The 16,722-nt window shown below is 42.5% G+C and overlaps 4 protein-coding genes across 4 annotated transcripts; 3 read left to right on the top strand and 1 right to left on the bottom strand.

The window, feature by feature from the left end:
• Positions 1-5,556: 5,556 nt before the first annotated feature.
• Positions 5,557-6,266, top strand: DSM5745_05920 (uncharacterized protein; the record flags this gene model as incomplete). The annotated part of the gene is made up of 3 exons (XM_026747936.1): positions 5,557-5,809; positions 5,868-6,106; positions 6,168-6,266. The coding sequence occupies 3 exons, from the start codon at positions 5,557-5,559 to the stop codon at positions 6,264-6,266; spliced, it is 591 nt and encodes a 196-aa protein (XP_026603768.1).
• A 2,398-nt stretch (positions 6,267-8,664) lies between these two features.
• Positions 8,665-10,835, top strand: DSM5745_05919 (S53 family peptidase; the record flags this gene model as incomplete). The annotated part of the gene is made up of 5 exons (XM_026747935.1): positions 8,665-8,873; positions 8,930-9,193; positions 9,243-9,490; positions 9,535-9,655; positions 9,707-10,835. The coding sequence occupies 5 exons, from the start codon at positions 8,665-8,667 to the stop codon at positions 10,833-10,835; spliced, it is 1,971 nt and encodes a 656-aa protein (XP_026603767.1).
• Positions 10,836-11,523: 688 nt separating this feature from the next.
• On the top strand, positions 11,524-13,287 carry DSM5745_05918 (MDR family MFS transporter; the record flags this gene model as incomplete). Its single annotated transcript, XM_026747934.1, has 2 exons — positions 11,524-12,531; positions 12,604-13,287. The coding sequence occupies 2 exons, from the start codon at positions 11,524-11,526 to the stop codon at positions 13,285-13,287; spliced, it is 1,692 nt and encodes a 563-aa protein (XP_026603766.1).
• Positions 13,288-15,056: 1,769 nt separating this feature from the next.
• Positions 15,057-16,326, bottom strand: DSM5745_05917 (MDR family NADP-dependent oxidoreductase; the record flags this gene model as incomplete). The annotated part of the gene is made up of 5 exons (XM_026747933.1): positions 15,057-15,287; positions 15,343-15,397; positions 15,449-15,518; positions 15,571-15,709; positions 15,775-16,326. 5 exons carry the CDS (start codon positions 16,324-16,326, stop codon positions 15,057-15,059), a joined length of 1,047 nt encoding a protein of 348 aa, XP_026603765.1.
• Positions 16,327-16,722: the final 396 nt, after the last annotated feature.

Raw genomic sequence — 16,722 nt, 5'->3', positions numbered from 1 at the left:
TTAAAAAAATTATTATTTATAGCGCGAATTTTTTAAAATTATACTTTAATTTAAATTACCTTATTTTTAATTTATTATTACTAAAAAAGTCTTTTTTTTTACAAGTATTTGCTAAAGCAAGCTATTATTATTATAAAATATATTAATAAAAATAACATGGCTTAGAATTAAGTTATTAAGCTTATTATTAAAAATTAAATTAGTATTTAAATTTTTTAAAATATTAAAATAAAAGCAAAGCAAGGGCGCTAAATATAATATAACTTTTTTTTATTATTATTTTTATAATTAACACTTTATATATAATATATAAATTAAATTTTTAGCCTTTAAAGTGCTACCTAAGCCTTTTACTACCTATAAAAGCTATATAACTTATCCAGCGCTGGTTTTTTTTTAAAAAGCTAGTAAATACTTAATATAATAAAATATATTAGTTAATAACTAAAATAATTTTTTATAAAGTTTAAAAATATTATTACTAAGCTAGTAATTATATAAACCCTTAATTAATAGGCTATATAATATTTTTTTATTATAATAATCTTTAGCTTATATAATATATAGCCCTTTATTACTTAGCTATATATAATATTTTATTAAAGTATTAATAATATTTATTTACTTTTTTTATAGTTTAAACTTAATTAAATATAAATATTTAAAACTACTTAATATACTATTAATATTACTAGCTGCTTTAGTTATAGTAACTTTATTTTTATTAAGGATTATAGTATTATATAATATATATATTACTAGTTATATAATAATTATTTTTTTTTACCTATGTTAGGAATTTAGTAAACACCTAGTTAAAAAATAAAAATAATTTTAAAGGCACTAGTACTAGTGCTTGTTAAGGCTGTAGCGGTGGATTTAGATACCGTGGAAAAAGAAAAGGCAAAGAAGGCTATAGCACCTTTACCTTTATAAATATTATATAGGTAAAAAATATTACTACTAGCGCTTTATAATAATTAGCTTAAGAATTAATTTAAGGTTTTTTATTAATGCCTTTGCCTAATACTTTGCGGGCCTTTTTAGGCGCTAATATAATTAGTATTAACTTTAACTTTATATATATAAACTTTATGTTTATATAACTAGATCTTAATATTAATAAGCTAAATTTTTATATTAAATTAACTTATGTAAATATTAAACCAGTTACTAATAATAGTTAAATACTTAACTTTAATACTTTTTATTATATAATATACTTTAAGCATAATTTTATATTATTTTAATATATAAAAGTTTTAGTTAAAATAGCTAATAATAGCAAGTTTTTTATTAAAGGCTATAGTAATATTATATTAAGTATTATTAATAAGTTTAGTATAAAGTAAATTAAAAGTTTTTTATTAAAAAATATTTAGTACACGCTTAGCTTAGCTTATAATTTACTATTAATTAAATAGCTTATAAATAATAATATTTATATAATATTTAATACTAATATTATTATTAAACTTACATGGTATAAATCCCTAATTATATATGCCACCTTACTTAAATTTTATTACTATTTTTATTTAAATATTAACACTTTTTTTAAGGTAATTACCGCGCTTGCAAATATTTTTATACTTAATTAAAATATAATTTTATTTAAAGGTTTAATAGCAGCTAGGGTAAAGGTCTTTAATAAGATAATTTTTATATATTTAGCTTATTAATAGGCTGCCCATGTATTTAAAAAAAAAATTAAGGATTTTTTTTAATATATTATTAGCCTTAAATTATATAAAGGCTTGCTAGTTAAATAGTATAAGCTATATATTATTAATAAAAAAATAACACTTCCCTTAGTAAAGTAAAACCTAATTAAAAATCTTGGCTGCTAGCTAAATAATATTATATATATAAATATTTACAGGCCTATATTAATACACGGGTAAATAAGTATTTTATACTTTATTATATTTATTAATAAGGCCTCCTAGTTTTACTAGGTATTTATTATAAAAAAAAAAAAAACTTTTTAAAAAATTCCTTTAACTCCGCAACTAGCTATAAATATAATTAAAGTTAAAAATAAAGCGTATTTACTATAATAACACCCTAAAATATTAATTACTTAAGTTATACTATAAAAACTATAGTATTATTTTTAATCTAGCACTAAGATATTGCTTAACACTAAATTTAATTATTAAGGTAAAAAATTAATATATTATTAAACTAGTTATATTTATTATAATAAAAAACTAACTTTTAAAGTTTTTTTAGGATTACCTAGTTCTTACTATTATTTATATTTATAATTATTTTTATTATAAAATTATTAATAAAACGCCTTATAAAGCACTTAATAAAATATAACTTAATATTTTTTACTAGCACATGCTAAGATGTAAATACTTTTACCTTATTTTTAAAAAAATATATAAAATAAAAATTAATTTTTATATAGCCAAGGGCTGCTTTATTAAATACTTTAAAAGTTTATATAAAGTTTATAATTTTAAATTAAAGTAAGTTATTACTACTTATAATATTATTTTTAAAAAGTTAAGTACTTTCCTCCCGCTGCTTATTAATAAATATAATTTAAATACTTTACACCTTGTTACTAGCAAAGTAAATAAAAAAAAATTATATTTTTAAAAGTAAAAATATACACCCCCTGGCTTTAAAACTTTGCTAAATACTTATAAAAATATTTTTATTTTTTATAACCCTATTTCTTAACATTTTAAAATAAATTTAGAATAAAAAAAATTATTTTAAAAAAACCTTTTTAATAATACTATTTATAACCCAAAGTGGCTCCAGGAATATTAATTAACTAGTATTTTTTTTTTAATACTAGTACTAAACTTTTTAATTTAAAAATTATATAATATAAAGCCTTAATATTATCCTGCTTTAAACCCCCCCCCTTTTTTTTAAAAAGGTAATTTAAGTATAATTAATAAAAATTATAATAGCCTAGTAAAACATACCCATGCTTTAAGGGCTAATACTTAATACTTTTTACCCTTAAAAAGTAAGATACACTGCTTAAATTATTTAAAAAAGCTAAGTTAAATTATAAAAAAGCACCTTAAATTAATAAGTATAAATAAACTTTTTTTATATATAATCCTAATTTTTTTTTAAATTATCTTGCGTGATTTCTTGTGGATTATAAGCTTGCCCTTAATAACTTTATTAATAATATTATTCTTGCGGTAAACTTTAGCAAGCTAAATAAATAAAATTTTACTTTTAAAACCCTAAATAATACTAGTTATAAGCTAAAAATATATATAAATATAGTTTTTTATTTAAAAATAAATAAATAGTATATAGCTATTTATAAAAAGCTTAATAATTATTTTTTTAATAGCACGTGGCGTGTTATTAATTATTAAAAAAAATATAACTTTTTAACCTTAAATAAGTATTTAAAATTAAGTATAATAGTATTTATAAAGCTTGCCTAATTATTAAAGGCTTTTATTAAATTACTAGCTATAATTATAAGATTTATAAGGTATATATAGCTATTATTAAATTAATATTTTTTAAACTTTTTATTATACTAGCTACCTGCTATAATTAGGTATTATATTTTTTTAATATTATTACTGCTTTTTTATACGCAGATTTTTTTAAAAAGATTTTTATTAAATTATTTAAGGGTAGTAAAATTACTAGTAAATATAGCTTACTTTTAAAGACCTTGTATAGCCTAAAGTAGTTACTAAAAAAATAGTATAAAATACTTACTAGCCTTTTTATATTACTTAAATTTACTAAAATACATGTGGATTATTTAGTCTTTACCTATGGCTAAGTATTTATTTTTTTTTATATAAATAATATTATGCTTTTTTTTTATTTATAAATAATATTATAAAAATTATTAAGATACTTAAAGGCGCCTTTAAAATTACTAATAATAAAGTACTTACTTATTTTATTAATATTAATATTTACCACGCGGATAACAGTATTTATTTTTTTTAAAAATATTATATTAAAAATATTTTAAAGTAATTTAGTCTTAAAAACTATAAAAATTTTATAACTTTATATAATTTTAAGGTTATATTATAAAAGTTTAATAGCAAGGCCTTAATAAAAAAGATCTTTTTATATTAAAAATAAATTAATACTTTTATTTAAATTTTTATTAATACACGCCTAAATATTTCCTTTACTATTATACTTTTATTTTAATATATAATAAATTTTTTAAAAAATTATATTATAGTTTTAACACGTGTTTTTTACTACCTTAAGGTATTAAAGGGCCTTACTATTTTTTATTAATATAAAGGTAAAGGCCTTATTAAATATTATAATACTAACTAGGCCAGTATTCACGCTAATAACTATACCTTTATTTTTAAATATATTTTTAAGGTGGCTAACGGGCTAATTAACTAGTTTTTTAAAAAATAATTTATTATAGCCTTTTTATTAATAAAATTAAAATATATTTTTTAGGTAGTTATAACTTAAGAACTTTTATAATTTTAACTACTTTTTATTAAACTTAATATCTCGCGCCTTGCTTTAATATAAATACTTTTTATTAAATTAATATTTATTTATATAAATAACTAAGGCGTAATTACCTTATTAAAAAATTTAGAATTTTATACCTATATAAAGCATGTGGTAATTAAATATTACTTTATTTATAAAAAGGTGGCCGCTAGTAATATTAAATTTACTTATATTAATATTAAAAAATAGGTTATTAATAGCCTTATTAAGCCCCTTAAGCGGGTTTAATATTTTTATTTTATTAAGTAACTTGGCATAAGACGCCTTAGCAAGGGGGGTAATTTTTAAATAGCTTTATAATTTCTTATTTTAGCTTATATTACTTATACACGAGGGCAGCCCGCCGCGGCGCCTTACTTATTTTTTATTATTTTATATTTTATTATTTACTTTTTATTTAGGAAATATATTTAGCTTTATTCCTTTAGTAAGGCTCCTAGCAAGGGGGGTATTAAAGCGTAGTATACTACTTGCCCTACTATAGCCCTTGCCTATTAGCTTAGTTAGCCACACCAAGTATAGCTTTACTATCGTGGCCTAGCTAGATAACAATCTCCAAGCTTTCATCTCCAAGAGTTCCGATTGGAGATACTGGTCAATTGTTTCTGGGGGATGTTGTTGTCGGCGATGAGATTCCCCGGAAACTTCATTCGAAAGGACCTGGCCGACAATCATGGCGTTTCAAGTCTGGAAGTCCGCGCCTTCCTGAACAAGCTCAGGAGCCGAAGGGGCCGTCACAATCTGTCAAAGAGAACTGCCCATCATCTTGCAGCACTTCAACAAGGAACCGACAGCCATAACTCTCCGGGAATACGCCATGACCGGCTCTTCAACCCGAAATACCATCATAAGCATCCCGACAAAGCTTGCGCAGAGTGCAGCAACAGCAGGATTTGCGAAGAGGCAAGATCCGCGACTTGTGAAGATTTGCAATGCGAGAAAAAGCAGGTAATTGTGCGGTCTCGTGTGGCACGGGCGCTTGAAGTGCTACGGTCAAAGCATTTGTCACCACGGATTCACTTCGGACGTATTGCCTCAGCAGACACAGTAATGAAGTCTGGAGAAGATCGAGACAACATTGCGAGACAGGAGAGCGTTCTATGCTTTGAGATGGAGGGTGCTGGTGTATTCAGCAGTCTACCCTGTATAGTCATCAAAGGAGTGAGCGACTACGCTGACAGCCATAAAGACAAGATATGGCAGAGCTATTCAGCAGGAACCGCAGCAGCATGTGCGAAGGCGTTATTGGAGCAATGGTCTGTCACTGATCGATCTTCTCTCGGTACTACTACACTTGTTAATGGTATGATATTTTCAAATATCTCTGTCCTTAGCTACTTCGTCCTCGCTAACGCCCGAAGTACCGCGTGCTGAGCATCAACGCAACTCGGCATCTACAATCAGCACGTCAAGAAGTATAGAGCGCTTGCCGGACATATTGGACAGCTCAACAGACCGGAATTTGAACCCAGATCAAATAGCCGATCTTAACGAAAGCCCACGATCTAGTCCAGAATGCGCGGCTTCTCTAAGCGACAACGTCCTCATCAAACTTAAAGACCATGCCGAGTCAAAAGCAACAATGTTTGAAGGTAACGAGGTACCTGGAATTTTGTATCGTTTATTTCTTCCTCTTGGCTGATCAAGTTTGTTGTGTATAGTGGTTCCGGCAATCGAGGCAGGCTTTGACAATGTTTTGCGTTGCGCTAAAGAGCTTCGCAAGCACCTACCCCCTAACATCGATCTTCAAAAAACACTAAAAACTCAGAGAGTCGTTTTCCGAACGGTTATTGAAACATTTCTGTTGCGTGGCAAGGTACCGCTGGGAACTGCACAATACATGGCGGCAGATCCAGACCATCCAATGTGGCAGAACAGAACGCTGTACAATCGCATCCAGGAGAGTTTAGGCCCGTCAAACGAAGACTGTCTCGAGACATCTCACGTTATACAACAAAAGGCGACCAAACTGGGAGAGCTAACGAGATGTGCCAAGTCTGCCGGAAAGAGAAGAATGGTAGGTATCCCTCGTCGGACAACTTTTACATGTCGCCGCGTCTGAACTTTACTCTAGAGCGATGGACAATCACAAACCCCGTCCAGCCTTTCCAGGGTGAGCGTGAGCCGTCTTTCTTAGTCAAAAGAATAAGTTCTAATGATATGGGCAGGACTGTTTACAAGACTTGAGGCTGCTTATCCAACATCTTTCGTTTCTGGTAGCTCCGCGAGGAGAAAGCAGACTCGTTGAGGACGCAGGGGCTTTTAAATCCCGACCAAACACAGAAATGACTCGTTTTGCACCATTCAGCAGGTCTCAGCCAGCCTATATCGGGCGTTGCGGACGGCATGCAGCGCACATTCCACCCACAATTTCCATCTGTCGCTATATCCCGAGGTAGACGAAACTTTGACGCAGATAGAGTTCACAGTAGCCTTGCGTCTGGATACAGCGGATCCTCAGATGCCCACGCCAATTTGGCTTGGTGTAAAATCCACTACAACGTCAGAGCCACCAGAGAGGCAACCGCCGTCGGGATCACACGGGAGTCTTACCTTGTCTTCACAGACTGAACTTCGCTCGGAAGATCCCCGAACCAAGCATGTACGCTTTCTGGGGCTACCGACCTTTCCTTCTTCCAGCCTTCCAAAACCGGTTACCACTGTCGGAGACCTGAGACTCGAAGGGAATTTATGCGCCGCAATCCAGGGACCAATATCAGATCCGGACCGTTGTGTCGGGTGGCTTGGGGATGCCGAAGCGGACAGGCACCTGGTGTATATGGCCAACCAGTTCGGCGAGACCGTCGTTAGTCCTACGACTTTGTCCCAGCTGACACAAAGATCGGGATCTAGTTTGGCCAGCGGACTGAGCTTGTATGATCGCATCTGTTTGGCTAAAAAGCTCGCCACAGCAGTTCTCCACTACCATACAACACCATGGCTCGACAGGGTATGGTTCAGCAACGAGGTCTATCTTTTCACCCATGAGGATAATTATCTAAGCCGTCAGCAATGTCCGCAGAAGCCATTCTATCTCAGTACATCGGTGAGAGCATTAGATGCGTCGGTGCCATCCAGTCATTGTTTCACTGAATGTGAGGCGTTCGTTCGAAACCCAGTCCTTTTCGGACTTGGAGTTATGTTACTTGAGCTCGCATATCAACATCCGCTAGGTGCTCTTTTAACGCGTGACGATAAGTTCTATGGACAAATTTCTGGTTTATCCGTTTTCGACAAGGTAAGGAAACTGGCTTGCCATGTCCAGGTAAAAGCTGGGGCAGCCTTTCGACAAATCGTTGAAAAGTGTCTGTATTGCGACTTTGGATGCGGCAGTGATTTCCGAGCCCCTGCCCTGCAGCAAGCGTTTCACCGCGGTGTCATGGGAGGACTGGGGAAAGTGGAGGAGCTTTGTCGGGCGCTGCATGTCGATGATTCGGGCGGGTTTGAAGCGGATGCCCCGGCCTGAATCAAAACTTGGGGTTCTGCAGCGAACCGAGTCAACGAATCAGGATCAAGTCAGCTCGTAGTCTCACAGTCACTGCTGCCGAGTTTCCAGCCCAATTGGGGCCAGGGTCGGTCTTTGCCGGCTCTAACCCCAAAGCCCTGGATGTCGGCGGGATGGCAGATCACCACTGTGCTAATTTGCTTTGTCTCTATGCCGACCAGGCTGCGAGCTTTGTGGATGATCGACCACTACCGTAACTTACCGGAGTGGCAGATCTGGACAGGGTTCGTCCCTTTGTTGTTTTTTTGGGGTAATTTGGGCAGTGGAGGAACGGTGTAACTCTGTACGACGCTGACTCTGACTCGAAATTTCTACGGATTACTCTCTGAAGTTGGCCCCAAGTTTGAGACCAGGCAGGCCAGGTACAGTCTCCTTGGCAACTGTCTCTGTCTCTCAGGGATGCCTGTCAAAGTCACCTCACTCTGAGACATTTACGAGCACTTCCCAACAATATCAACTCAGACCTATTGTTCTCGCCTCAACAGTGATCTCTTAGACATTTACCCCTTGCACACCGTCCAGCTTTTCTCCTGATTTCTAGCCCTCACCACGTGTTACTGCTTCATGACCCTGTGTTTACCCACACTCTTCTCATATAGAGGCTGTCGCTGCTTCTACCCACCATTGTGTTCAAAGATTTCATCTTCACAGCAATGTGGCTGGCTCTTCTTTATCTTACATTCAGTGTTGCCACTGTGCTTGGATCTACAGCAACTGGTAGCCACATCCTGCATGAACAGCGCGATGTGTTGCCGGACCACTGGACCAAGCACTCCCGCCTGCATGGCCACGAGATCATCCCTGTTAGAATTGGATTGACCCAGTCCAGTTTGGATGCTGGCCATGACTTGTTGATGGAACTGTAAGTCCACCGTCCACCGTTGAGATTTCTGCCGCCGCACTTGACTGACTCCTCAGTTCGGACCCCAAATCACCGCGGTACGGCAAGCACCTCTCGCAAGACGAAGTTCACGATCTGTTTGCTCCAGCTGAGGAGAGCGTCGAGCAGGTTCGCGCTTGGCTGGAATCCGAGGGTATTGCCAGCACCCGTATCTCGCAGTCGTTCAACAAACAGTGGCTGCAGTTTGATGCAACGGCGGGCGAGCTGGAGAAGTTGCTGCGCGCTGAGTACTATCTCCACTCGCATGAACAAACCGGTCGATCTCACATCGCTTGTCGGGAGTATGTTCTTGTTGATCATCTCTCGTCGTCGCTCGCTGACACCGGCCAGATACCATGTTCCTCGATCTCTCCAGTCGCACATTGATTACATCACCCCAGGTATCAAGCTTCTCGAGATTAGCGGTTCCCAGTCGCGCATGAAGAGAAGCTTGGACGAAAAGTGGAGCTTGCAGAAACGCAGTATCAATGACTTGTCCGCGATCATCCTTGGGACGGATCCGCCTCTTACCGTAGCGCAAGTGTCGAAAACCCCGCTGGAATTCTGTGACCAAGTTATTACGCCCGCCTGTGTCCAAGGTACCAATGCCGACTCTGTCAGTAAACGCTTGTTAACGAGATAGTCATGTACCAAATCCCCCACGGCAACAGCGCAACCCCCGGCAACGAACTCGGAATCTACTCGAGCATAGACGATGCTTATAACCAGGAAGACCTCGACCTATTTTTCTCTTCTGTTGAAAAGTAAGTTGTATACCTCCTCAATAGAGAGCTAGCTAGTTCTGACTCTGACAGACGCATCCCAAACGGCACTCATCCCACGGTAAACAGCATCAATGGCGGGATTTCGCCAACTCCGTTCGTGAACGCGTCCGGTCCCGAATCGACCCTCGATCTGGAAATGGCGTACCCCTTCCTCTACCCACAGAACGCCATTATCTTCCAGACAGACGATCCGAAGTGGTTTGAGAACGGCAGCGCCGATCAGTACCCCGGCATGTTCAACAACTTCCTCGACGCCATCGACGGCTCCTACTGCAACCCAGCGGAAGAGGATCTGGACCTCCCCTACCCAAACCCTGCTCCCGGTGGCTACAAAGGCGAGAAGCAGTGTGGTGTGTACAAGCCCACAAACGTCATTTCGCTCTCGTGGGGCAACGCAGAGTCCATATTCCCCGTCCGATATCTCCGCCGCCAGTGCCACGAATGGATGAAGCTCGGGCTCCAAGGCGTCTCAGTCGTGAGCGCATCTTCAGACGACGGCGTGCAAGGCCAGGGCTGTGATGGCAAAGATGGTAAAGTCTTCGGGTCCGTCTACACGCCTTCCTGCCCGTACATCACCGTCGTAGGCGGCACATACCTCCCCCGCGGCGCGAATCCGCACAAAGGCGAAGAAGTCGCCGTCGATCCCGCCGTCACCGTGGGCAATTGGTCCTCCGGCTCGGGATTCAGCAATGTCTTCGAACGCCCGAGCTACCAGTACCTCGCGGTGGAAGACTACTTCTCGCGCGCCAACCTGACATACCCATACTACGAGAGCTACAACAACGACAGCTTCGCGAAGAACGGCGGGATCTATAACCGCGTGGGTCGCGCCTATCCCGACGTTTCGACCGTAGGCTGGAACAATTTCGCGTATATCAGGGGGATGCCGGCTGTTGGCGGCGGGACCTCAGCGAGCGCGCCGATCTTCGCGGCCATGCTTACCCGGATTAATGAGGAGCGGCTTAAGGCTGGATTGCCGACTGTGGGTTTCGTCAACCCTGTGCTTTATGCCCATCCTGAGGTGTTTCGTGATGTTACGGTTGGTAAGGCGCCTGGGTGTGGGACCGATGGGTTTCCGGCGACGGAGGGCTGGGATCCGGTTACTGGGCTCGGAACCCCGATTTATCCTAAGCTTTTGGAGGTGCTTATGGATGTTTGATGGGACTGCTAGTGGCTAGCTGGGCAGGTGATCATCTGGAGGGGATTATCTTGAGATGTAGTTGTGAGATAAGGCAGGACCGTTAGACTCGCCGTAATTCATCTTGCACATGCCATTTGAAGGCGAGCGCTAATCTGAGGAAGAAGATTATTTCGCAGCTAGAAATGATGAGATCGAGCGGAGTTTATGCTCCTACGATAGCTTATCTTGCCATTACCATCTAAGCACTCATTTTCATGTGCATGTAGTCTATTTGACGGACTTACATAGGAGACGGACATCTCGGAGTATTCAATTCCGGTGAAGCTCACAACCTCCGAGATTAGTTTCTACTGCGATGGCTATGCACGATGATATAGAATGAGAGCATGACGGGCCATAATAATGAGTCGAGATTCGAGATTCACTTAGGGCAGAGCCACTCCACCGCCCCAGGCTCTATTTCCCAATTGGCCAATGAACTGCATTCCAAGAATCCGAGTTGCGGACACTACGGAGTATCTCAATTCCCTTGCTGTGATTGGCGATGAGAGCAGATGATGGATCATGACTCATGCCTTGGCATGCTCCACCTGCCGGATTGGGGCTGTCATCTATCCCTACTTGGTCTACTTATAAAGAATCATTCCCATCATATCGAATCCATCAATTCCACAGCTCTATCCAACGTCCATACCCGCCTTCCAAGATGGCAGACAGCTTACCAACAACCAAGCGGGCCCTGGCCTCCGACGCCCCATCATCAGAAAAACACCCAGACCCCCCTCCACCACAACCTCACTCCAACCCCGAAGACTCACCCTCACCAACCTACCCCACCCCCCTAAAACTCACCTTCATCCTCGTCGGCCTAAACCTCTCCATGTTCCTCGTCGGCCTCGACAACACAATCCTCTCCTCCGCAATCCCAAAGATCACAGACCAATTCCACGCCCTCGCCGACGTCGGCTGGTACGCCAGCGCCTACCTGCTCACAAACTGCGCCTTCCAGCTCATCTGGGGGAAGCTGTATACCTTCTACATCGTGAAATGGGTATACGCCGCTGCACTGTTCCTCTTCGAGCTGGGCTCGTTGATCTGTGCTGTGGCCCCCAGCTCCACGGCTCTCATTGTTGGACGCGCAATTGCGGGCGTTGGGGCCGGCGGCGTGACGAATGGGAGTTTCCTCCTCATTGCGCATTCGGTTTCTCCCCCGAAACGGCCCACGCTCGTGGGGTTGCTAGGCAGTATGTACGGGCTTGCTGCGATCGCGGGTCCGCTGATGGGCGGTGCGTTTACGGATAACGCGTCCCTGACGTGGCGGTGGTGTTTCTGGATTAATCTGCCACTGGGCGTTGTACCCGCGGGCGTGATTGTATTCCTCATCCCGAGCTTTGCGGGGAGTGCGAACCGCCAGACGGGCGTGCTGAACCAAGTCAGGCAGATGGATGTTCCGGGCTCACTGTGCTTGTTGCCCGGGGTAATCTGTCTGCTTCTTGGCCTGCAGTGGGGGGGCACGAGGTACGCCTGGGACAACGGGCGGATTATCGCGCTGTTCGTGCTGGCCGGGTTGTTGGGCGTGGGATTCACGGCGATCCAGTATTTCAGCGGGGACCGCGCGACGGTCCCGCCGCGTGTCTTTGGGAATCGGAATGTCTGGGGCGCGGCGCTGTTTGGGTCTGGTGTTACGGCGGCGTTTTTTCTCATGATGTACTATGTGCGTCTGCGTCTCCTCTGCTCTTCCTGCCTCGCTCGTTTTTCGGTTTGGCTAACGTATGGTACGGCTTAGATCCCCATCTGGTTCCAAGCCATCAAAGGCGCGTCCGCCATCCGCTCCGGCGTCATGAACCTCCCCATGGTTCTCGCGTACGTGACCTTCTCGCTATCCGGCGGCTTCCTGACTTCGCTACTGGGCTACTACGTGCCCTTTGCGTACGCGACCGTCGTCTTCATGAGCATCGGGGCCGGTCTGCTCTCGACGTTCAGCGTGGACTCCGGCAGCCCCGAGTGGATAGGGTACCAGTTCCTGTTTGGCGCGGGCGTGGGACTAGGGTTGCAGACTGCGTTTGCGGCGCCTCAGTGCGCGCTCCCCATTGAGGATATTGCCATTGGCACGGCGATCGTCATGTTCCTGGAGAATCTGAGCGCGGCGGTCTTTGTGTCTGTGGGCCAGAATGTGTTTAGTAACCAGCTGAAGAGCAATGTGGGGATTTATGCGCCGAGTGTTGATGCGGCGGAGCTGGTTGAGAGGGGTGCGACGGAGGTGAGGAGTTTGGTGGGGGATGGGCCTGTTTACCAGGCGGTGCTGTTTGCGTATAATAAGGCGTTGACGCAGACGTTTTATGTCGGGGTTGGCTTGTCTTGTATTGGGATTTTTGGAGTCGTAGTTATGGAGTGGATTAATGTCAAGAAGGGGGCGAAGAAGGGGAAGAGTGAGGCTGTGGCTGAGCAGGAGGGAAGCCAAGGGGTATGATTGTAATGTAATAGATCTTATAGATGTTTGGGCAGTAGATAGGAAATGGAAGACTTGCTTCCTGCACAGCCCAGCAGAACAAACCTTTTGATTGTGCCTTGATGATCAACCCAAAGCTGCTTGTCACCCCTGGGACCGTTGCCTTCCTGTCAAGCGCTACCTCAATTTTATGACTCTTCCGGCCATATTCTGTGTGATCACTGAGCTCGGTCTTCTGTTGCCTCAGGGGAGCCAGAAAACATGCTTCAGAGAGTCTCGAGGACAAATTTGCCCTTCACCCTTGTATTTATCGCTGGTGGCCATGGAGCATGATCTCGGACACAGAAGCGCTGTTCAGTGTATTCATTCAGTGCTTAGAGATGTTGACCGTGTATCAAAACCCTAGCTGTAGCGAAATCAATGCCTTTGGGGTTTATCAAACCCCGAAGCCCTGCAGCCAGGCGTATTGCTGATTCTGTCCGGGACACGCCCGAGACTCATGACACAGTTGGAGTCCAATGTAGGGGACAAGCCGATCCCCAGGTTTGCATAACTCGGTACACATTGGAAAAGAAACGTACACGTCGAACGGTGCACACTGTTTCCCATCATGCGTACGCAGTCCCAGTCCGAGCCCTCATACCCTTCATTGCTTCTCATCGGGCTCTCAAAAGGAGCCATGTCGACGCCTTGAGAAGCCCAATCCCCCGCATTGGCCGTCAGTCCAGGATCGCCGCTCGTTGCTGGAAGTGGCTAGGGTCAGAGAAGTTGGTCTGAGGTTGGACTAACATATTTGGGGGAATGCCATCATGGGCTGGGACTGAAACTGCCTTGCGATGAGAACAGATTGAGCGTCAGGCCCTGGTCCATTGAATAGGCTGTGCTCAGCTTTGTCTTGACTTTATCGTAAGGCATTGACAGAAGCTCATGAACAAGGACTCCGGAGTACTGGCTGTCTTTGCATATTTTTCTGTGTTCTCTCGTGATGGGAGAGACTGATGTATGAACTGAGACAATGCCTCATGTTGACTGGTGCTGCGGTTCTGAGACCAGACAGGCCTCAAGCTTGCAACCACACGAAGTGCGCGGGAGTATCCGTACCTCAAAGGTTATGTAAAAGGCTATAAATTCTCGGTGGACGCCACTAAACGAGTGGTAAACATGGTATTTGACCATGATCACTCCGCCTTGGAGTCGAGGTGCAGGTACATGTCCGTAACCGATATTGTCCATTAGAGTCTCATCCAGAAGCTCCTGGCTGATACATTCAGATCCTCGTCGCCGACAGGAAATGCAGGCATTGTTGGGCGAATCGTTAAGATAGCGTAGTTGCCAGGCATCTTCTGCACGATGAAACCGTGGAGATTTTGGGATTTTGCTGGACGGAAGATGGGTGACTGAGCATTGAGGACTCATGACCGCATGAAGGGATACTCGTTTACCTATATGTCTTGAAACAAGCCCCGTTTGTTGGACTCGTATCGTAGACGGCAGTGGCGTAGGTAGGAGTCCGTTTGCCAGGGTCGGAAATGGAATAGACATGATCGACTAGTCCATGTGACAACGGGCTCGTGCTTCTGAGGATCTTACCAGCATGTGTACTCCTCAAGTCTTCGGCCCTGCTATTGATCGTTAGGAGCACTGGCCTTGAAATGAGTACCAGCGATTCATGCACTTCCTTGAAATTATTATTAGCTTTATATACAGTACGTGAGTCCAATAGCCCCAAATCAGCCTCTAAATTTACACGCCAGATATTCATCCAACCAAAGAGAAATTACAAACAGAAATTACGCAACAATCTTGGTAACAAGCTTGCCAGTGTTGGCGCCCTCGAAGAGCTTCATCCAGGTGTTGGGGATATCCTCGAACTTGCTCTCGACAACAGTCTGCATCGACTCATCGACGACGATCTTGCCCTCCTTCCAGGCCTGCGTCAGCTCGGCGACGACATCGCCGAACTTGTGGATGTAGTCGAGCACGATGAAGCCGTGGATGTGCAGGCGCATGGAGACGACTTCCTGTTCGTTGTTAGTATTGAATGGCTGAATGATTTGAGACATAAATGGCACGTACGAAGAAGTTCTTGAGACCGACGGGGTCAGGGCGGTTGTAGTTGGAGATGGTACCGCTGGGGTTTGTCAGTTAAGGTGCACATAATTGGACATTGGGGATAGCATACCAAGCAGCGATGCGGCCGTGGCGCTTCATGCGGGTAAGCATAAGGTCGAGGATGCTGCCACCAACGTTGTCTATATTTGTCAATTGATGAACAGTAATAGGGCGCATCAGGAGAAGACATACCAAAGTAGACCTCAACGAAGCCCTCGGTCTCCTTGATGAGATCCTGCTCAAAGGAGTCCTTCTTGTAGTTGATGCAGACGTCCGCACCGAGCTTCTCAACCCAGCGGCACTTCTCGTCGGTACCGGCAATACCAATGACCTATCGACAAAACTGTCAGCTCTCCGTTCCAGCAGAGCTATCCATGATAAATTCCGGAGACTTACCCGCTTGCAGCCAATAATGTTCTTAGCAATCTGCACAACCATGCTTCCGGTAGCACCAGCAGCACCAGAAACAACAACAGTGTCATCCTTGGTCGCGCCAACAACCTCCTTGATGCCATAGTACCCAGTGAGAGCAGTCAGACCCAGAGCACCGAGGAAGTGGCCGAGGTCCAGTCCCTCAATGGGCTTGATCGCCTGCAGTCCCTTGATCTCGTGGACGGAGTACTCGGTCCAGTTCGTGGGCGCAAGAACAAGGCTGCCGACAGCCAGGTCGTTGGGCGATCCGGACTCGACGACCTCAGCAAGCGCGAAGGAGGACATGGGCGAGCCCACCTGGACGGGAGGGGCGTAGAGGCGGTTGGGGTCGGCGTCGGGGACGATCCATGTTCGCTGGGCGGGGTCGTTGGAGAGGAGGAGAGTCTTCACGAGGGCTTGCGAGGAGGAGGGCTTAGGGACGTCGGCGGTTTCGAGCTTGAAGGTGGGATTGGGGCCAGACACGGTAGGGAGGTCGGTGGGCTTGTTGGCCAGGACCCATTGCTTCATGGAAGGCATTTTGGCGGAGTTTGTGGATGTAAGAGTTGGATAGGTGAGAGGATTGACGGGAGTGCTGGACCGCTGACTAGTTTCTCAGCTCCGTAGTCAGGTATCGGCGTAGTCTTATAGGTACACGGGAGACACGGGAAGGTCGATGGCAGTCGGTGACATCAAGCCCCGAGAGATCCACAACCGTTGGAAAGTGTCCGAGATTTGTAAGGGATCCACTTGAGTCTCGAATTCTGGGCTTCATCTCGTAGAGCAGAAGGCAGACTTGTTGAAGGCTCATGAGGAATGAAAACAATTGGAGAAATTGAGATGTTGTTGGCTTGAGGCTATAGTTCAGTTGTATGCATAATCAGCATTAAGCTTAGGTACCTAAACTCCTTAGTGCTGACATGGAGCATCATCCCT

This window comes from Aspergillus mulundensis (genome assembly GCF_003369625.1).
Source record: "Aspergillus mulundensis strain DSM 5745 chromosome Unknown scaffold_5, whole genome shotgun sequence".
NCBI classification, from domain to species: domain Eukaryota; kingdom Fungi; phylum Ascomycota; class Eurotiomycetes; order Eurotiales; family Aspergillaceae; genus Aspergillus; species Aspergillus mulundensis.
The sequence above is the reverse complement of the archived record's forward strand: the minus strand, read 5'-3'. Positions and strand labels throughout refer to the sequence as shown.